Below are 22,159 nucleotides of genomic sequence, written 5' to 3'. Positions count from 1 at the left end.
TGCTGTAATTGTTATCTTTGCAGAGCAGCTTCGGAATTTTCCATATAACGGCGGACCTACTAGGACACCCCTTAAATCTGAGCTGTTACTGTTAATTGATTTTGAATGAATTAACTGCACCCTAAAAAAACTGTTAAATGGACGGATGCCCAATAATAATAACAACAACAACAACATTAATACTACTACTAATAACAATAACACTTACCATACAGTGTACATTTATATACTGTCCTGTATACGTATAGCTATCCCATCTTGCTGTCTTCAGCGAGCAGAGACCCAACTTCCAATCATTATTCAGTATGCAAATGAGCTAGTGTCCGGTTTCTAATAATAATAATACAGTAATAATAATAATAATAGCAGTTTGCAGCGGTAAACTGCAAATGCGAAGCAAATGAGCTTTGTTAAACTCGTTCATAGTGTTTTGTTTATTGACATACTTAAATGCTAATCCTAAAAACAAGAGTTAACGACAACCAAAACCATATAACCAAATTCTTCAAGTGGCTAAGCTGTAGTTTATTCTCCAAGAACCGGGTGTGTGTGCCCACTCGCCTTTTATCAGGGAGAGAGCACTGTTCATATACGGTTGGTCTAACAACAATCACCTCAATAAAATAAGTATGCCAAGCATTTGAGACCACGGGGCTTTACACGGCACTTTTCCATTCAGACCTCCGGGTACAGTAAAGGTGGATGGCTGTGCTATACTGCCCTCAGGTGGCCAAGGCAGGTAAACCATTCAATTGATGCAGTGGGACCAAGGGAAAAAAACGGTTTAAATCTTGCGTAATTTCATTTAATCATGTCATGTGTTTCAGTAAAATACACATGATAGAGTGTTAAACTTCTCATTTAAAAGTACAATACACATTTTTTACTTTCCTTTTCTTTCATTCAATTGGGGAAAGCTGATTTGAGATCTGAATTACTTGCGTTATGAACGTCAAGAAACAAACTAAACTTGTTTTTCAAGCCACAACTGTATTTTGTTAGAAGTGAAGTGACGATGGCCATGGTTGAGTTCACTTAGTCAAAAATTAAATTGCCTTTTTTTTTGTCATTGGCTATCCTTCTTTACGAGATGTGAGTTCATTCCTACTCAGTTTATTCTCTTCACTTGTGGTTGGGCTATTTTCAATTTCAACAAGATGTTAAAAACGTTGATTTACGTGCATTTGTATTTATAGTTAAATAATACTCATAAACTCACACAAGGATCGTGACAAAGAAAATGTCCCATTGTTTCAATCCACTTTTTGGTTACACTTGCATTATATGTATTGCATGTTTGAAAAGACTTTCAAGGGTGACTTGATCTAATGGCTAAACTGACCCATGTGTCCACTACACGTCTATATTTAGCGGTCATGTGTTGAGGTGGTCAACTGGAGGGCGGTCGCGGACACGCCCTCTGTCTGAATGGAGCGCGTAAAGTCCGATCTGCGGCCGAGTGCAACTTCAATTGGCTTCTCTTTCACACATTTCAGCATTTGTAATCGCGCACGTTGATTTCGATACAGCCATGACGCGGGAGGAAGACTTAACCCGGATTGCCAAGAAGTTGGAAAAGATGGTGTCTCGAAATAACACGGTCAGTAGAGCTGGACACCCGCAGGTGGCGCGCTGTGTGCTGAGTCTGCCCTCCGCTGAGGGTAAGCAGGCCCTGTTGCGTGACTGCAACTTTAAATCTACTTGCACTAACTACTGTAACACTTCGACAATAGCGTGTGCCCTCGGTGTGTGTGTGGGGGGGGGGGGGGGGGGTGCGTCTGCGTGTGTATGTGTGTGTGCGTGCGCGCGCGCGAGTATGTCAAAGGAGCTTGTAACGTACGATCAACAGGTGTTTGCAAAACACTGACCCGGGAGCAGTTCTAGAATACATATTGATGTGGGTCAAGTGCTGCCGCTGTGTGTGCGTGTGCGCACGCGCGCTCGCGTGTGTGGCCCATACGTTGAAGAGAACGTAAACAAGTACAGTAGTCGTAGTTTGCCAAGTGCTGAGTGCACTCTTGCACAATTAGGCTCCTGTAAATTGCACATTGTGTTTCCAAGGCTTTTAAAATGCTTGAATTTTGGATAGAGGGTTTTTAGAGCTTTAAAAAGAACATCCTATTTACATGAGCTGCATGAGCAAAATAAAATAGAGTTATGTTAGTGTATACGTGCATAACGTAAAATACATTAAAATACATGCAGAGTAAGATGAATGTCAAAAATATATCTACCACTATATGCACAAAACTGTTTTTATTTAGACTCCCTGCATTTCTTAGTAAAGTTAAAACAAATTACTTACAAAATGTACATGATACATTACTAATTACTGTCATTTAAAAGTGCAGTCAATATATTTTTGCCATTATACTACTTTTGCATTACTTTTGGGTTACCTTCACCAAAGCAAAGTGTGAAGTTGTGAAATGTAAATGTTAATTTGCATGTCACAAGAGACAATAATGCCAAAAAAGAACAGATTGCATCAATTCTAATAGGACTCCGTTTAAGTTTTATAGTTTCCCACCAAACTTGGAAATTGTTTGGTATTCATTGCCTCAGAAAAAATGTCAATTGCTAAAAAAAAAAAAAAAAACATGGCTCACATTCCTTCTCTCTGCCTGACAGCATATGTATTTGATCAAACAATTTGAATTGTGTTGATTCAACATTTGCCCCCAACCCGCACGCCACAAAAATATAAATAACACTATTAAGATTGGCACACATTGAGTAACATTAGGGTGCATTCCACTCAATGAGACATTAGCAGTGACTCAAAAGCCAACCAGACAGTATAGTCAGACTGCAGACTAAGGAAAGGGAATTGCGTATGATTTTGTTTTTTTTTTGTTAGGTAAAAAAGTGAAAAAGACAAAACGTGGTCACCACAATGTGAAATTATACCTTAACAGGTGTTATTTAATGGTAACCAACTTTTGTTTATCATGCCTTACAAAGAAACTGACACCTTAGTCTTATTTTCAAATGAATAACTTTCTCCTCTTTTCATTTGGTGTAATGCTATTCCACCGTGGGCTGCTACATATTTTGCATTGGCGTAATTAAGAATTGAGATCATTTATGAGTATGAGGTCAATGTACTACTCTGTGTGTGTGTGTGTAGGAAGGTGCCATGGACCTGCTGAAAGAGCTCAAAAGTTTCAATATGACACTTAAACTCCTTCAGGTAACGCACGCGCATGCACACGCACGCTCATCCAAAGTCCAGCAGTAGAGTGTTCAATAAATGAACAGACTATGCGGACAAAGTATTGGGACATGTTGAAAAGAAAAGAAAATATGGGCTTGATTCCCCCCCTGCAGCTATAACGGCTTCTACTCTTTGGGGATGACTATTTGAAGGATGTTGGAGTATGGCTGTGAGAATTGTTGCCCTTCCAGAAGAACATGAGCAAGAGAAGCCCAGGATTATAATTTCTGTTCTAGTTCATCCCAAAGTTTTCGGGGGACATGAGGTCAAGTTTTTCCCCACCAAACTCACAAGCGCCTTCACCAAACTGTTCACACAATGTTGGAAGCATAGAATGATCCAAAATGTATCTTTCTAAGATGAAGAATTAAGACCAACCAAACCCTTCATGGAGTTCTAAATGTATGGCTATATTTGTTTTAGGAGACAAGGATCGGCATGTCTGTGAATAGCATCAGGAAACACTGCCCAGACGAAGAGGTCGTCGCTTTGGCAAAAATCCTCATTAAGGAATGGAAAAGACTTTTGGGTATGTCGTGCGTAGCCGTCGTACTCACTGAACACTTAAGCAGATCATGTACACACGTTATTTCCTCTGACGACACACACAGACTTCAGCCGTCCTCAAACGGAGAGAGCGGCACGAGAGAAGAATGATTTGGACTCCTGCAAAGCAGCAATGTCTCCAAAGAGCTCACCCAGGTCAGTCAGTTGCTTCGCATCAGCTGCGTTGAGACCAAACATGTAAAACATCTGGCCTCACTGCTTCTCTTAGGATGATGGTTGTACGTGTGGAAAAAAAAAACTGTTGCTCAGACGTCGAGGCATATTTTCAGCACTTTTGTGGTGTTAATATTGTATTTGGGTGGCCCGGTGGTTGAGTGGTTAGCGTGTTGACCTCACAGTGCAGAGGTCGTGGGTTCCGATCCCGGCTCCGGCCTCCCTGTGTGGAGTTTGCATGCTCTCCCCGTGCCTACGTGGGTTTTCTCCGGGTACTCCGGTTTCCTCCCACATTCCAAAAACATGCATGACAGGTTGATGGAACACTCTAAATTGTCCCTCGGTGTGATTGTGAGCGCGGATGGTTGTTCGTCTCTGTGTGCCCTGTGATTGGCTGGCAACCGGTTCAGGGTGTCCCCCGCCTACTGCCCGAAGACAGCTGGGATAGGCTCCAGCACCCCCCACGACCCGTGTGAGGATAAAGCGGATCGGAAAATGGATGGATGGATGGATGGAATATTGTATTTGTTCAGAGCTGAGCCATCAAAAGAATAAAATATGAGGTCAACAAAAACAGGTACTACCAGGTGCTTTTTCTATCATTCATTGGTCGAGTGGATTTGTCATTGCTGAGTCAATGGAACAGTTGAGGCCGTGTAGTGAGAGAATAATCAAACATGCTTCAGTTAGCTTCCCCTTTGCAATGCATTAGCTGAAGTCCAGAGGGTGTGCTATTTTGTATAGTCCGCAGTCTCCAAGTGATGAAAATTGAGATGAATTCGATTAGATGATGAAGTCTACTCCCCAACCTTCTTTGCACCACGGACGTTTTTCAACTTAAGACATACTTTGATGTACTGTCATAGATGGACTGGAAGAAAAACAAAATATTGAAAATACAGCTAACTTTACGGATTTTTCCGGACTATAAGGCGCAGTTTTTTTCATTGTTTGGGCGGGGGTGCGACTCATACTCTGGACCGATTTATGTGTGAAATAGTTAACACATTCTATCATTTGACATATTATTTTCACATTAAACCGCAAGAGGGGGCTCTAGGCCTGTGTTGATGCTTTCCACATTGACAAAAAAAAGACCTACGATGACTCTGACGTCAGCGAAGTAGAAGAGGAAGCACCGTCTCTTCTACTTCGCTGATGTCAGAGTCATCGTCATCTACCGAGGATGAAGATTTCATTGGATTTAGTGATTTGGAGTGACACTGATGGTTTGGTAAACTTGTTCGCATGATCATTATGCTACAGTTATCTGAATAACTCTGAATATGTTACGTGAACATACCGGGCACATTCTCAATTCATTGTTTATGCGTCATGTAACGTTAGCATATCGTACTCTTATTCAGCCTGTTGTTTTATTTTTATTTGCCTTCAAAGATGACATGTCTGTTCTTGGTGTTGGATTTTATCACATAAATTTCCCCCAAAATGCGACTTATGTATGTTTTTTTGTTCTTTATTATGCATTTTATGGCTGGTGCGACTTATACTCAGGAGCGACTTATAGTCCAGAAAATACGGTAGTTGCAATTAGCGCTAGCCCTGCGCAATCTTCTCTTCATCGAGCAGGTTTCAACTTGTGTTCCATAGCGTAGCTCGTTCTAAGATGGGACATCGTAGCCTGTCTCAAAACAACTCGGCGTTTCTTTCTTTCATCATTATGATTGAAATTGTGTTTTGTATTGTATTTGAGGAGATACTTGGAGTGCGGGCGTGCTACTTGTCCAATGTTTCCACACACTTCTAGCATTGTACGGTTGGTACTGCGACAAGCTTTATGACACAGTTAGGATGTTACTGCGTGTTGAGCCACGCAGTTCTGATCTTCAGTTTCAAAAAACAGACACATCATTACCTGTTGAAAGTCTCTTGAGAAAAATGGATTTGTGGTTTGTTGTTGTTGTTGATCACAGGGGATTGGACATCAAACAGAGACAAGATTCAGTACCGGATGCAAATCAATCCATTACAGACACGCAAGGAAAACATACCGGTGAGCCCAAGAATAAAAAGGGCCACCGAGACGCGAACGGGGTTGAAAAGCATCTGTATGAAAAACGACTAAAAGAAATAGTTAAAGAAGAAAGTAAAAATCCAAGAGAAGCAGAAAACAACCAGCTTGAGAAGAAACAGAAGCATGAACCGGACCACCTAAAAGAGATCAGAGAGCGTGAGGAGTCCAAAAAGGTCAATGGCTGGAAACCCAAAGAGGACAGCAGACCTGAGAGGCTGATGAACAAATTTCCAGACCAACCTGTGGGCAATGCCTACAAGGAGAAGCCTGTAGGTGTCCAAAAGCCAATCTTTGAAAGGTCAGAAGAGGCCCCTTTAAACAATATACTTTCGCTGTTGTGATGCTTACAGGTGGCAGAACGCGAGTGACTATCTCTGACCTGAATTGAAATGATACAAAAACTTGTGTTTGGATTTGCGCTGCCAAATATACCCTAAAATGTTTCGGGTTATTTTTTTTGTTTTTCAGTTTAATTAAACACATAATTAATTCAGCAGAAACTGTGCGGACGAGGATAAGGCGTGTTGGATATCGTAAACAATTATCCAGAGAATATAGCAACACTACATGGTGGTGGAGTAGCAAGAGTATAGTTGGTTTGTAGTCTTGAGGTCATCATCACCTGTAGTTTAGTCTGCTTGAGTGCCTAAATGAGTAGACTACGACGTGCTATTGATTCAACTGCCAAAGAGCCTGTCTTGCCATTAATCCGAGTAACAGAAAAATCTAACTGAAGCCGTCAACACACCAAACGATGCATCCGAACCCGACTGAACCGCCCTGAAGTCTACGAGGTTTTGCCGCTTACGTTGATGAGTGGCTGACCGTTGGCCTCTGGTTTTGCAGTCATTGTATGGAGCAATCGGTCATTGCCAGCAGCTTCTCCAAATACCCACGCCGTCTCCTTAGTCACACCCTTTTTCTCCTCTTTGTGGCCATCTGCTACTTCCTTGACAAATGCGGCATGTTTTTGTGGTTCAGTCAAGTAATACAGTACTGCATGTTGTATGTGGAGCCATACAACCTTTTTCTCATGCAGCACATGGGTTAAACAGAAGAACTCGACTCAGGGAAGATTGTTGGTGCAGTCCGACGGGAGTGGATCTCTCAGAGCGAACGGCGGGCAGTTGCTCCGCGATCACACTCAAAATCCCTCATTTTCCTCGTCGGTCTTTTATTGTTTCTATATGCAAAATACAAGAAAGACACTGCCCCCGATATTTGCATACCACGCCCCCAGTCCGGCCCCTCGGTCGGAGATGTGATTAACTTTTGTCAAGCTTTGAACCACAGATACTTTAACACCGTCTCCCACGAATAAACAGGTTGCAGACTTTGCAGATGACAAATGGTCGCCTGGGCCGTGACCAGTTCCCAGACAGTCTTTGATGTTCTAAAACACTTTGTTCCGAAACTGTTTACCGAGTCTAGCCTCCTATCTGTTCGCACTCTTACGGTGATGTGGTGACTGTGGATTCAAAGAGCCCTCCGTCCGGATGGCCCGACACCCTAACGCAGAAATTTAGGGGCGCTAAATACACAACCCGTCTAGACAGGCCCAAATTACCGTATTGGCCCGAATATAAGACGGCCCTGAGTATAAGACGACCCCCTTTTTCAAGACTCAAGTTTGAAAAAAGACTTTTTGAACACCTAATTAACTTTTATACAGAAAATAATTACAGTACACCTGAAACAAATGATTAAAACAATATATTTGAGACAAAAAGCATGTTATTTTGCCTCATTCAAATCTAAAGGACAAACACATTCGTAAATGAATGGCTTCTGGTTTTTGAAATGTAAATTACATCATAATCACTCCTCAGCTGCCGGTTAACCTGGCCGATCTTCAACCCACTTTTCTCCAGATTGCCACTACGTTTCTCCATTTTCTGTTATCTCTTCTATTATTTTCTTCTCTTTTCCTTCTTACCGCTATTTTTTATTTTTCTTCTTCGTGCTACCGCTATTTTTATTTTTATTCTTCGTGCCAGGAGTTCATTTGGCCTGGGGAGTCAAGTTCAGCATTCGCTTCATTGATATCTGGCGCCATCTAGCGTCGTGAATGGGTATAATGTCTAGACCCCGAATATAAGACGACCCCCACTTTTTCAGTCTTATTTCAATGCAAATAACACCGTCTTATATTCGGGCCAATATGGTACATGGTCTTTAAACATGATATCATTCCCTTTAATGATGAAGAGCCACCGCATCTGCATTTGAATCAACGTACCTGTACCTGTTGGACGACTGTATAAATTGCGGCTGGCGTTGGGTCTTCCTCCCAAGCAGTTCACCTTACGTTGCATATTCTTTCTGACTGACACTTCACACATCCACACTGCACAGGTAGAGTAGAAGACTTTTCGTCCCACCCCGCAAGAAAAAAATCTTTCATTCAAGCCTTTTACCTCGTTTCATCGATCGCTCTTGCTTTGGTCAAATGACATGGACGGGTTTGTTTTACTCGCGGGGTCATCAGGGAATGCTTCAGCTTTTGCCACCTGGAAGAATGCGTGATGTCATGGTGAAATGTCTGAAGGCAGTGGATGTTTCAGAAGGAGCCTCTTCATTTCAGGAGAGGAGTATTGGACAGCAGCATTCTCTATCCCTCCCGCTTCCCCTCACCTCCACGCCCCGCTCGGCCTCCTCTCCCGATCAAGCGCCCCTCTGTGGATGGGAAGAGAGAGAGGTCAGCATCCTGAGAGGCAGTGCGGGATGGACTTATTGTTCTCATCGGCCTTGTCGCTGCGCATGCTGCATGCTGCCATGGCTTACTCGGGTGCATCTTTATCGTGAGCATGTTTGCTCGGGGCACATCTTGCAACATGGAAGTGTTGACGTCGCGGCCTACTGACGGGTGAAATTTGTTCAGGAAGGATGGTAAAAACTCCTCGCTTGGGCGCTCTCATGCTTCAGGGCTCACCTCCCCCATGGCTAAGCGCCCTTCACTGGAATCTAAGAAGAGGTCAGACGGGGATGTATTATGCGCTCACATGCATGACTTTGCAGTGAATGAATTTTCTTTTGGGAAGCTCATATTTTGTTCATATTAGGAAAGTTCCAAAAGATACAAATACTGCGCGGGCTCCGCTTTCTTTTCATCTCCAGCCCCCACCGCCAAGGTCAGCGTGCACCGACAATGTCAGCTCACACCGTGACACGACTGATCACCTGCTCAAGCTGTCTTGTCCTTTTAGAAAAGAGCCCCCAGATCCAAATGCTCCCCTGCCTCCACTGCCTCTTCATCTTCACCCCCCACCTGCGCCAAAGCGCCCTTCGCTGGGTGGCACAAAGGAGAGGTGGGATTCGGATCACAATGGACCGCAGCTCTGGAGGTGGAATACTTTGAAGCTTTTTGATATGTTTTTAACCACAGGAAGGACTCCTCACACTCTAAAATTGCCTCCCAGAAGACGTCAGACTGTGTGAAGAGAGACAGGTCTGGAAAGTGGGGACACCAATTTGTACTTTCTGGAATGGATGTGGATGACTTCAAATCAAGACAGAAATAGATCGCGTTTGGGCTCACAGTCGAAAAGTCTTGATTTCTTAAAAAAAAAAAAACATTTAAAATGTTTTTTATTTTGTGTTTGTTTTAGAAACCTGGCTTAATGGGTAGAAATGGCCAAGCCGCAAGATTTTCTGTGTTCTTTTCTTGCAGGAAAGACAGTTTGGATAGCAAAGTGGTTAAAAAACCATCAATGGATGCTAGAAAAGAAAGGTTGGAGATGCATGAGTGTGAAAGTGCTTGTTCGGCCATAGAGCAGATACGAGGATTGACTTTAAAGTTGGGCAATCGTTTAGTCTTGCGCAAAACATAGGGACACTGGTCCATTACTCCTACAGGAAGTAAAAATGAGAGAAAATATGGAGGTCAAGATGTTGTTGCTGCAAAATGAATTATTATCCTTTCATACTGAGGTGCAATCTCGCCAAAAAGGCGGGCGACTGGTTAGCACGTCCGGCTTATAGTGAGGTCCACGGTTTGATTCTGGCTCCGGCCTTCCTGTGTGTTTGCATGTTCTCCCTGTGCCTGCGTGGGTGTTCTCCGAGCACTCCGGGTTCCTCCCACATCCCAAAAATATGCATGGCAGTTTAATGGACCACTCGAAATTGGCCTTCGGTGTGATCGTGAGCGCAGATGGTTGTTCGTCTCTATGTGCCCTGCAATTGGCTGGCAACCAGTTCAGGGTGTCCCCCGCCTACTGCCCGAAGACAGCTCCCCTATGACCCTCATGAGGATAAAGCGGATGGATGGAATCTCGCCAATCGCGCACAAAGCTCCTGGCATGACTCAATTCTCAAATCAACGGGTGTTTCTCTTCACATTTGTCTCTTTCTGTCATTCAGGAAGAACTCCCTTGACTCTAAATTAAGCCAGCCAGTGAAACACCATAAAACTACGACCAACCCTGACAGGTCTGCACAGGGTAATGCTTTGTATTTGTTTATTATGAACTCATGTTCACTCAAGTGTGTCATTACTCAGGCGGGAGTCTGACTCAAAGCAGAGCAGCCTTTCACCTCCTACAAAGAAGCTGACGTCTGAAAGGTACATGCAGCATTTGATCCACTTCAAGTAAAATCTGTTAGCTGTGTTACGTGTGTTAAAAGCAAAGAGGTGATGATGTTGATGTTATGTGACAGGCGAGAATCTCAAGGCTCAAAAGCCTCTCAGCCTGGACCTCAACAAAGGAAGCAATCCACTGACCACAATGAAAGGTATTTACAGTTAGCAAAAAAAAAAAGTGGGACAAGCTCAATTCAATTTCAAAACGTTTTTCACCATTCATGTGACAGATGCTTATTCTGCACTACTCGATTGAAAAAAAAATTAACAATAATACCGCTATCTTTTCGAAAGGGAAAATATACACCTGAGAAAACTGCACAAGTGTGGACACTCGCTAAGAACCATGTGGCTGTGGTGAAAATTTACCCATCGCGTTAAAACTTATGTTAAATGACAGTCAATGAACACTAAAACACTTGAACACTTACGAGAACAGTCGGCATTTAGTCGGGGGTAATTCAGAGGCAGAATACCAAAAAAAACTCTCTAAAATATAGATAGGTGTGAATGGTTCTGCCCCGTGATTGACCTGTCTGCACACCTCTCACCCTAAGTCACCTGGGATAGACTTCATTTTATCCATGAAATCGAATCGGGTTAAGTGGTAGAAAATGGACGGATGGACACCCCTGTATGATATACACTGAAAAAAGAAGAAATTGCACATAACTCTGAACGGAACGTGAGCACAAATGATTATGTACACACAAATGAGACGTATCCTGGCTGGTTCACCAGTAATATAAAACTTGATTGCAATTTGCATCTGTGGAAGATCAACTGACGACACCCCTGCTCTTCTGTTCAGAAAGGGCAAAACCGACATGCCTAAAACTCCAACCACGCCCACCAGCCCCATGTCACCTGGCTTGGCCTCCGGTGGGGGTCCATTACCACCTCACCTGACTACTGGAGACTCTGTCCGTGACAAGTGCATCGAGATGCTGGCTGCTGCCTTGCGCACCGACAGTGAGCATGTTTTTTTCTAATCACTCGTGAGCACGTATTGTTATGCCTACTATACGTATTTTGTACTTCTGTTTTGCTCACAGATGACTACAAAGACTTTGGAACCAACTGTGACAGCATGGCAGCAGAGATTGAAGATCATATCCTTCAGTTCGGTCAAATATGTGCATGAACGCATGACTAACCTACCACATTCAATTACCGTACGCACTAAGATGAACACTCTTGTTTCACATGCTGAGTTCCTCCTTGATTTATTGCCGCACATATCTACCAGGAGATTAAGGCCACCGACATGAAATATAAGAACAGAGTGAGAAGCCGCATCAGTAACCTAAAGGACCCAAAGAACCCTGGTCTGCGCAGTAACGTTCTCGCAGGAAGCATTGATTTGAAACGCATTGCCATTATGAGCGCTGAGGTAACGTGGATGAAGCAATGAATAGAAAATGGCGTGATTAATGCAATATCCCGAATCACTCTGAATCCCAATGGGATTATCCATTCTCCTCATGATTAAACATGAAGTAAATGGTAGCAGCGTAGCAGTGCCTGAGGTAACCATTTTCACATTGCAATGCACAAAGCAAATGCCACAAAGTAAACCAAAGCCCAGCAGGACAACAGTTGAAAGAAGGACGGCGACACTCAGTCTAGAATTCTGTCGGTACAAAAATTTGCTCGAACGCAAACGCACTAACCGCACTCCATTCACTTCCCACCGTTCTGTTATACATAGACGGTATACCTTTGTTAAACATTTACACTGAACTTTGTCTGTCGTCGTCGTCTTCCAAGTTACTTTTTGTTTACATAGCTTCCATTGCCTGATTTGGAAACAAACCAGTAGGCTGGAATGAACAGCACCCTGTGCCGGTTGCAGCCACGTAGTGTAATTGCAATACAACTTTTTTATTGTAGAAATGTTATCTTATGCAAATTCTGCTCGATCACCCAAAATTCATGAAGCTCAAACTATCAGCAATTGCATTGTCACGCCCATGCTTGATTCCTCAGTAGCACTTATTAGTACTGAGTCTCTACGCGTGAATGATCCTTTTCATGTCCTCGCCACATTTTGTGCTCTGCGCCACCGCAAAGGAAATGGCAAGCGACGAGCTGAAACAACTGAGGAACGTCCTCACCCAGGAGGCCATCAGGGAGCACCAAATGGCCAAAACCGGGGGAACCACCACCGACCTGCTGCAGTGCGGCAAGTGCAAAAAGAAGAACTGCACATACAATCAAGTAAGTCACAAACAAGAAGGAGACACCTGGGGCTTCGTGCGCACAGAAGAGGAGGTCATTTACTGTACACATAGAAATCCATTCAAGCATTTTCTATACCACTTAGCCTGCTCATGCGTACAGGAAACATACAGACGAACAGCAATTCACATTCGCATTCACACTGATGGAGATTTTACAGAGCTCTGATTTTGTGAATGGCTTCACTCCTGCGAGATGCACAGCGTAACTCGGTGCAAATGAGGACGAATACTTTTGCAAAATCGTTCGCAGACGAGCACAGGCTGGTGGATCTGACAGAGGGAGGGCTGCACCCCGGTGGGAGTGGCCACAGCTGAATTCAATCGTGGCCAATCACCGTGGCTCCTCTTATTCCCTAAAAAAGAGGAACACACCAGAGTCTCAACGTGGCATAGTGCACATCTGTGCCGCGAAGTCAGCACTTGGTCATCCCTCCCTCCCCTTACTTATTGCTAGGGAGGAACTATTGGATTGTTACCTTCAAGAAGCACAACGTTAGATTCACATGCATCATTTTCCACATACCTTCTTACTAGTCATGCCTTTCCATTGGCAATAACAAGTCCTGTGGCGTGACATTTCAGATTCCCAGTCAGCTGGGTTTTCAAATATAACGTACAGTTAAGATAAACCATGGCTGGTCTCTCATGCATCAAGGAGATTTATCCATCCGTTGTCCTCATTACTGTGCCAGAGCCCATCTCACCTGAATTTGGGGAAGAGGATGGGTTACACCCTGAACTGGTCCGCAAACCATTGCAGTCAAGATAAATAACATTCACAGTTCCAGGACATTGGTAGACCTGCGATTTTGACGTACTGTATTGGAAACCACAGGATATGTTATAAATTAATTATTTAGAAAATTACATTAAAAAGAATTGGTACACTGTGACACATTTGATGGTTTGTTTTCTAGGTGCACTAAGATCTCATGAAAAGCTTTAAAAAAAAGCATGGTCAGACTTTGAGCTGATGTCCCAATGATGGCAGTTCAACCATCAAGTTTTGTTTGACTTGAAGAGGCACATGGTTAAATTCTGAATTGTACGACTTTATAAACAATGTGTATTAGAGGCTACACTGTACACAGCGATGATGAATTAGACAGCCTTGATCACCTTTGCATTTGTGTGTACGTGCTTCATAGGTGCAGACACGCAGTGCTGACGAGCCCATGACCACATTTGTCCTATGCAACGAGTGTGGGAACCGCTGGAAGGTCAGCTTGTTCTTCCTCTTCAACTGTGTACATACACTATGTTGTAAAGATGTTTTTTTAGTAATTAATCTGTTTTTCCAATTTTCAGTTCTGCTGATGCCTTCTTGGTGAAATAAACTTTTTTTTTCTGGGTAATGGGGAGTTTATAATTGTAGTTGGTGATTTTAAGCATTTTGTATTTCGACAATTTTCACGGGAATTTTTGACTTTTTTTTTTAAGCATGCAGATAATGAAGGTTTGCTTTATAGGAAACTAAAGATTGAGCATGAGTAAAGATGACTGAGTCATTCAGTGTTCACAATGTCAATAATAAGTCTCTGTAGTCAGGATTCGTCCCAAATGGAAATGATATATAATCATTCATCATTGTTCACATTATAGCCGTTAAATTTGTATATAATTCCAATAAACCGTCTCACTAATCAAAACGATTCTTGTTCGTATCACATTTATTGAAGCAGTTCTTCCAAAAACATGGGTCTTTTTTTTTTTCTATCATCATCATCCTCTATTAGCAAAAGCAGCAATACAGTACTGCTACTGTATATGTAATGAAACAAACCACATACTTAACAGCAGATGGCAACAAAGCGTCATGATTCTTCTGCACAAGAGCGCCAGCAGTTGCCTCATTGGATTTCTCCTTTGGCTAGCAACTGCATATTCGGTGCTGGCTTGTTTATCCTGAGCCCAAAAAGCTGGTGAAGCCGAATGAGAGAATCTGCTGGAGAAAAAATGCAAAGTGAAAGCTCCATTTCATTTCCATGCTTACAGTTGGATACCACGTTCGCTCTACCTGAACAATGCAAGGAGAGCACAGATACATTTTGAGAGGTATTCATGCAACAGTATTTTTTTTAATATGCCATCTAGGTCTCTATCATCTGTTTGAATGTGAGTGGAAGCTACATTTCATTACTTGTCTTGCTACATGACCAATAAACATCTCCTCCATATGCGCAGGCTGATAGTAAGCATGAATTTTTCATTTTGGGCTCTGACCATGAAATCATGAGCAATTCTTACAAAAGAGAACAGATTGTAATCCTGTCTGTGTTGCCTTGATAATTTATTTATGGTTGCAGCGTCATGCTTTCTCGCAGGGCAAAGATGCATGCTCATAAAACCACGGTCTTGAAAAATGGCATCAACCAACAACACTATTAAATGATAAGAAAAGCGGAGGGGGGAAACGCAGCGTGTTAGTATGTGTCCGCTGATTAAAGACCCTGAAAGTATGATTGACATATGCAGTGAGTCACTTCTCTTTGCTCTTTGTAAGAATTTTGTTCTATTTCAGTCTGGCAGGTTTCCCTTTAAAGCGCAAGCACGGGCGTTTAATTGATGGAATATTTCGAAGCAAAACATGTCATTGTACAAATTGTATGTGGTCTGTGCACTTGTATGCTCATATTTAGAAGGATCTACTTTTTATACTTTATTGTATTATATCACATAGGTGTTGCTGAGGCTCTCTCTGGTATCATTTGAACAACGGTATCATCTGCCCCTTTTATGTTTGTGGCCATTAAGGTGATTAACTCACCTGACTTCACATATATACATTTATGATCCTTATACTGTTTGAGTACCTCATCTGCTACAGGCAGAGGATTTCATGACTCATTTCTTCCACCTTCCTCCTTCCTTTCATTCCCTTCAATAGCACCCTACCGGCACGAGCACATGCAGTTGAAATCTATGATGAACTGATTGCACCTGTCTAATTGGTTGCCGCTCTGACTAGTTCAGCCCGATAAAGATTGCTGGTCTGTGCATGAAGATGGGACATTTGCAAAGACATCGATTGCCTGCCACATCAAGGAACCGTGTCAATGAAAAAAAAGACAAACCCCCTGGGGAGCGGGATCAATGTAGTCTTGATTAGATGTTCGATCGTCTGTGAGTGATGTGGCGGTAAATTTAATAATAATAATAATTTACTTTTCTGAGAATAATTTTAATTTGTGTTATTTTATTTTCATAAATATGTAAACAAAATTATTCTCTGTATTCTTTACGTTATATTATTTCCACTTAGTCGAGTGGCTTTCAATGTTATTCTAAATAACATTGAAAGCCACTCGATAAATAACGTATTTATTATGGTAGAGTTTTTAACCAATTATATTTCAGCTAGCTTGTGTTGCCAGGTAAATTAAATTTGATCGGGGCCTTCAGATGAAACAGCGGCCCCTGCGCTCTGTAAGTGAACGGGCATTGTCAGGTTGCAATAGCCAATCAGATCACGAGTCTGCGTACCAGGGCCAGCTAGAAGGGTTTACGTTGAGACTGGATGTGCGCGTTCGGTGATTGGATTAGCGCCTGCTAGAGCTATCGCTGCATTTTAACCCAGGATGGCCGAAGGAGAAGACGTTGATCTGGTTGCAGAACTACTTTCTGCAACCAGAACTACAAAACTGGATATTGTGCGAAGGTGGTCGCCCAACTCCTGCGCTAAGCTAGCCTGTCCCAGTAAGGAAAAGGGTTTGTCCGTCATTTTCAGACGAGCAATTATGAACGGTACCCGTGGCTCACAGCCTCTGAGAAACGCTGCAAATTGTACTGCTGGGAATGCCTATTGCTGGCAACTGACCGATTTGGTGTTTGGAGCCACACTGGATTTAACCATTTAAGTTGTTTTACCAAGGCAGCAAGGAAACATCAGAGCACGGCTGGGCACTTGCAAGCTACGGTGCGTTTAATTTAAAACGTTTGGGGACACTCGCGTAGATCTGCAGCTCAGTGAACAGGCACGCCGGGAGAAGGAGCTCCACAACGAAAAAGTAAAAAAAAAAATGGGGAGATTAAAATTATGCCAGAAACACGACCGGACAAAAACGGCTTTCAACATTAGCTTCCATGTCGATAGAAAAGGACTTGCTGATGGACCTGAAACGAACAGAAAAACTGTACAACAGAGCCACTGAAGTGTTCCTGAGAAAAGAAAGGAGGATCGACTTTATTTTCAAATAAGCTGACGCTGTGGAAAACTACATTGGTGAGTCAATGAATTTTATTTTACATTTCTTCTTGTCGTTTTATTTCGTCAGTGTTAAATTAATGGTAACGAAATAAAATGACAAAGATACAAAAGTGTATCAAATAAATCTGCTCACCTGCCATTTATAATGGCGCATTGTAGTCACCTTCGTGCACTAAAGTTCGTTCAGTCTCAGCTGCTCAACATTTTCAGTTGTTTGCTGTTGTATAGCCTATTCTCAAAATGCAAATGATCTGTTAACTTTATTTTCAAAGAATAGCTTGTTTTGTTATTGTTTGGTTGGTGTCTTATATGAAACTGCGACATTGCGCAATTTGTGATGTGATTTTAAACAAGTCTGTCCAATGCCTTGTTTAAGATCATTAAGATCACACAGCGTGATTTGGGTGGCATTTTATTTAGTATTTTTAAATCATCTTTTTATTTTTGACAATATCTGTAAATTTAGTTTCCCGCTCTTAATTGTGAATGCATACTTGATAGTTTTAAATGCTCCTGAAATTAAGTGCTGCTTGACGAGCCTATACAGTATTTTGACGTCACTGAAGGCCTAAGGTTGAAATGCACTGACACCATGTAAAATTAGCAATTTACTGAGCTCCTGTATGTGCTTGCACGGCCCTAGCTTCTCACATTTTCAGCCAGGAGGGCACTATCTCCACACACACACACACACAATTTTTCCAACCTTTGTTGTGTCTCTTTGCTCCTTTTATCATACGTGCTTTCACAACTGTTTTTATTAGACTGGATGTTGCGTGTGTGAACCTATGTTGATTAGCAGTAGCATAATGACAAGTCGCAACTCGTTGCCCTCTTTGTTGGAAGTGCCCCCTGTGCAATGTGCCCACCCGAGTCCACACTTTTTTCCACCGCCTCTGCTATGCTATGCTATTTGCTGTTTCGCGCTCTGGGAATATAAGTCAAAGATGTTGAAGTATCAGTGGCTCTGGTAATAAAACCTTCCTGCGGTGTTTCGACGCGGTGAGATAAACTTGTTTAATGTCCATATTTATATGGTCGTCACAGAGTTTTGGGCAAGAGATTGAACACGTTCACTAGAAAATCGCTGATAGCTTAAGCGGGAAAGAGAGTAGAGACAGCCGAAGAACAAACTACATCTTCCATGGAAATGAAAGTTGCATTTAGGAGACAATCAGCACTCCGACTTCAAATGGCAATATAATTCACGACAGATTTTCATGCACCAAGCCTCCTTGGCATTATATGTGGAGACAGATTTGTAAACAATTAAAATCAAGGCAGACTATTCCCTGAAGAAAAAAGCTCAGAATTGCCTTCCTTCTTTCGTTGTTGTATAATAACAGCGGCTGAAACCAAAAATACGTAGAGAACCAGACCGCAATACTGTACACTTTAGGTGTCATTGACTCCATTCAGCCCCAAGATGGGACCGGCTTGTTGAACTGAAATAAGCGAGAGCTCCCACTAAATTACAACAACTACATGAAACTCAATGGTAAGTTGGCCTTTTGTTATATTTGATTTTTTTTTTCCCCATGTCTGCCCGTCAAAAATATTGCCCTCCATGTAACCAGTTTTCAGAACAAAAAGCGAGAGGCGCGCTTCTCGGTCACGTGATAGGTTATCGCGAAAATGAAACCCAGGAGCTTGCAAAATGAGTAAAAAACAAGCGTTTTGGGGGAAGGGGAAAAGGCCCAGCCAGGAGACAGAACAGAAGCCGAAGACTTTCAAGAAAAAGAACGCTAAATTTAATAGACAGTATCAGGAGTCCTACTTAAAATACTGATTTATCTCAATGACAGATTCCCACGCACCAAGCCCAATCTGCATAATATACGGCGATGGTGAGTTGTATTTTTCATGCCACTTTGTATTTTCAGTGTCTCTTATTTTGAAGGCCCGTTTAAACGTTACCATAGCGACCAGAGAGTGTTGCGGCCAAATACGAAAATACCACAGTTTTCATGCAGGTCATATCATATTATTTTGTTGTATTTATCCGCCACCACCTTAAAGGCCTGTCCCTGAAAATATTGCCTAATATTAAACCGGTCCGTGGGGCAAAAAAGGTTGAGGACTGCTGCTCTACAGGATGCACTGCAGGGGAAAAACAACATTTAATCATGAAGGCTCATTGTGCCTTGCTTTTGAGCTTGCCTTATCCCCAGGTGCTGACAGTCAGTTGCCTGACTGGTGTGTGATGATGGAAAAAAGAGACTAAATTTCTCCCTGCAAAGCGAAAGCATGATGAGATTCTTCAACAAATGACCATCCCATATCTCCACAGTTTGTGACCAAATTGCGAACTCAATCCTCTGTGATGACAGCAGTGATGCCCACAGAGCGATTTTCATCAGAGACTAGCTCCACACTTTGCGAATAGAAATAATGGAGTAGGCTGTCAACAGTTCTAACCTCAACCCATATGAACACTTGCTTGTGCGTGCTGTTCATGCTAGAGTGGCCAAAGCAGCCACTTTGCCTGAAGTGTGAGCATTCGTGGGTATACAAGTGAGTTACTGTGGCCTCCTGGCACTGCACTCTGCTGTGTAATCTGTTTGTGCCAAACTTTATATTTTTCCAAGGTTTACGTAAATGTATTTAAGTCACCAACAGTGAGATAAAGATAATACAGAATAAATACAAAAGAAACACAAGAAGGACAATCTTCATTTACAGCTGTGGTGGCGTCATATCCTGTCCAATTCTGCGTCCATGCTAATGTATGAGAATTCATTGTTCACTTAAAAGTTGTGTGAGCATCTGTGTATAGTGTTGGGCAAGCCACAGTGTTTGGAAAACATGACAAGCTAGCTATTCTACATTTAATGCACCTTAGTTACCCACAAGAGAAAGGTTTGGTTGTTGTGGCGTAGGTGTAGGTTTGGCTTTTTCGCAAACTGTTGTTTCTTCTTTATTCCTGATTAGACTTCATTTATTCGATCCACCCAAAAACATCCGAGTCAACCGCAACAGCAGAATAAAGTTTGAAATGGGCGAGGAATATTTGGCACGCTTTGTGCTGTGTGATTATTTCAATAAGTATGTTTTTGTGTAATTTTTATTTTGTGGTGTGCCATGAGATTGTCCTAATGTGGAATATGTGCCTTAACTCAACGGCCCATTCACAACTGTTCAGGATAAACAGTGTTGAAAAATGGGTGGATGAATGGTTTAAGCTTGCAACACTTATTTGTTTTTGAATACGAACTGCTATGTTCTGCCATATTGGTGAAATTTATCTTATTTGTGTGAAGAGTTTTACAAAAATGGCCAGTGGTTACAAAAAAATGTGCTGAAGCCATCAGGAAAAAATGTAAGAGAGCGTTTTCTTAGATACAGGCAAGGTAAGGCAGCTTTATGTGACGGCAAGGTCCTTTTTTAAACAAATTATTTTTTTTAAGTACTATTATACCAAGAGACGGCACTGTGGTCGACTGCACGGTTAGCATGTCCGCCTCACAGTGCAGAGGTGCGGTGTTCGATTCTGGCCTTCATGTGTGAAGTTTCCATGTTCTCCCTATGCCTGCGTGGATTTTCTTCAGCTACTCCGGTTTCCTCCCACATTCCAAAGACATGCATGGCAGTTTTATGGAAGGCTCTATATTGCCCCTTATGCAATAGGTGTGATTGTGAGCGCGAATGGTTCTTCGTCTATGTGTGGCCTGCGATTGGCTGGCATGGATGGATGGATATCTAAAAAAATCATGCATCTGTTTAGTATGCCAGCTGCAGTGACGCAGTGCTTCAACAAATAGCACTTCCAAAAGCACAAAATTTGTGGAGTCCACCTCCTTTGGAATTGTGCACTCTTATGTAAATGTTCCCCTCCACATTGACTACACAATGCTCCACTCATTGTACCACAAGCACTTCCATATTATTGTACCGTTTTCACCATTTATATATGCCAAGGTTTATGCAGACAAGGCAGTGTCAGCAAATTGTTAGTCAAGTCGACACAACTCTTCCACATCTTTCTGCTTTACAATCATTTCAGAGCATACTGGTTCAACAGATCCAATATCCAGGAAACCCCTTAGTCTGCAAAGGATCTTCTTATCTTTCTCCAATAGTCAAGAATCCCACCAGAACACACTCATCAAAGGTTGTGTATCAACTTGGGATTTTGTTCCACCATTTTAATAAGAATTCATACTATATCTCATTCAGTACAGTTCTGGCTGCTGTAAGGTAATGCCACCCACCCACATTTTCTGTGTTGTGCCGAGTTAATAAACTCCAGGTCGATATTTGATATTATGCAGCGGCTTTTACGATGTGGTGTGATCTTTTGTTCATCATTGTTGGCACTCTATGTAACCAGCCTCACATTGCGGCCTTCATGATTTAATCCGACTGAAATGTATTGCGCATGCACGCACGCGCCAAGTAGTAAGCAAGGTGATTTAAACGAGCAGACTTGATAAATGTACAAAGTAATGTATATTTGTGTTTCCCAACGTTTATTGATCCAAGGCACATATTTTACATAAGAAAAATCTCACGGCAGGCCACCGAACAAAATGTGGCCCTGTTTAAACACAAAGCTGAATGGGCTGGTCAGCGGCACACTGCACTATGTGAAGTGTAGAGTCGATTATAGCCATATTGCTACTCTGAAAATGTCAAATTGCTCCAGATCTTTGGAAGCGTTGTAAGAGTTCAATGGCTACAGATTTAGAATCTTCATTGAACCAAACATGCAAGTTTTTGGATTGGGAGGGCAAGCGGGAGTCCCAACAGAAAACTACACAATCCCCTGAACCCCAAACCTAAGACGTGTGAGGCAAATGTACGAACCACTCCTCCGCCATCCTGTTTTACCTTATTTAGCTAAATGACGCCCCTGAGTATGATGCAGTGCAGCTCTTTGAGAGAAGCCAGGTGTCCAGTAAATATTTTTTTCAACATATTTTGAGCACCAGTCTTGGAAGATGTCTGTCCTTTTCAAATGGCCGTTTAGCTTTTCAAAAAATAAAAAATAAAAAAGCAGGCTCCAGTGTGTCTGCTGGCAAATGCAAAATGACCCAGACGCTAACCTTTAATCAGTTTTAACAATGGAACATCTCAGATATCTCGACATCTTTACACAATCCATCTTGACAGATGGCCTTTGGTTTCATTTGGTTACAATAGCATGAATGTTCTGTCG

At 42.3% G+C, this 22,159-nt stretch overlaps 1 protein-coding gene across 6 annotated transcripts; it reads left to right on the top strand.

The window, feature by feature from the left end:
• The first annotated feature begins 1,137 nt into the window (after positions 1 to 1,137).
• Positions 1,138 to 14,443, top strand: tcea3 (transcription elongation factor A (SII), 3). 6 transcript variants are annotated; one of them, XM_086114153.1, is made up of 19 exons: positions 1,500 to 1,600; positions 3,131 to 3,193; positions 3,641 to 3,746; positions 3,829 to 3,919; positions 5,872 to 6,270; positions 8,557 to 8,670; positions 8,854 to 8,946; positions 9,035 to 9,103; positions 9,179 to 9,280; positions 9,358 to 9,420; positions 10,332 to 10,400; positions 10,471 to 10,533; positions 10,629 to 10,703; positions 11,363 to 11,523; positions 11,607 to 11,668; positions 11,795 to 11,944; positions 12,625 to 12,771; positions 13,943 to 14,014; positions 14,103 to 14,443. In XM_086114153.1, exons 1-19 carry the CDS (start codon positions 1,532 to 1,534, stop codon positions 14,109 to 14,111), a joined length of 1,977 nt encoding a protein of 658 aa, XP_085970279.1. In that variant the 5' UTR covers positions 1,500 to 1,531; the 3' UTR covers positions 14,112 to 14,443. The 6 variants fall into 6 exon arrangements, with proteins under 6 accessions (XP_085970280.1, XP_085970283.1, XP_085970279.1 ...); XM_086114152.1 differs by having other exon boundaries at positions 13,943 to 14,443; XM_086114155.1 differs by adding an exon at positions 3,331 to 3,482 and having other exon boundaries at positions 1,534 to 1,600; positions 9,035 to 9,280; positions 13,943 to 14,443.
• Positions 14,444 to 22,159: the final 7,716 nt, after the last annotated feature.

Source organism: Hippocampus guttulatus, chromosome 6 (assembly GCF_054856545.1).
Source record: "Hippocampus guttulatus isolate MCC_2025c chromosome 6, RoL_Hgut_1.0, whole genome shotgun sequence".
Classification (NCBI taxonomy): Eukaryota; Metazoa; Chordata; class Actinopteri; order Syngnathiformes; family Syngnathidae; genus Hippocampus; species Hippocampus guttulatus.
This window is presented reverse-complemented; position numbering and strand designations above follow the sequence as displayed.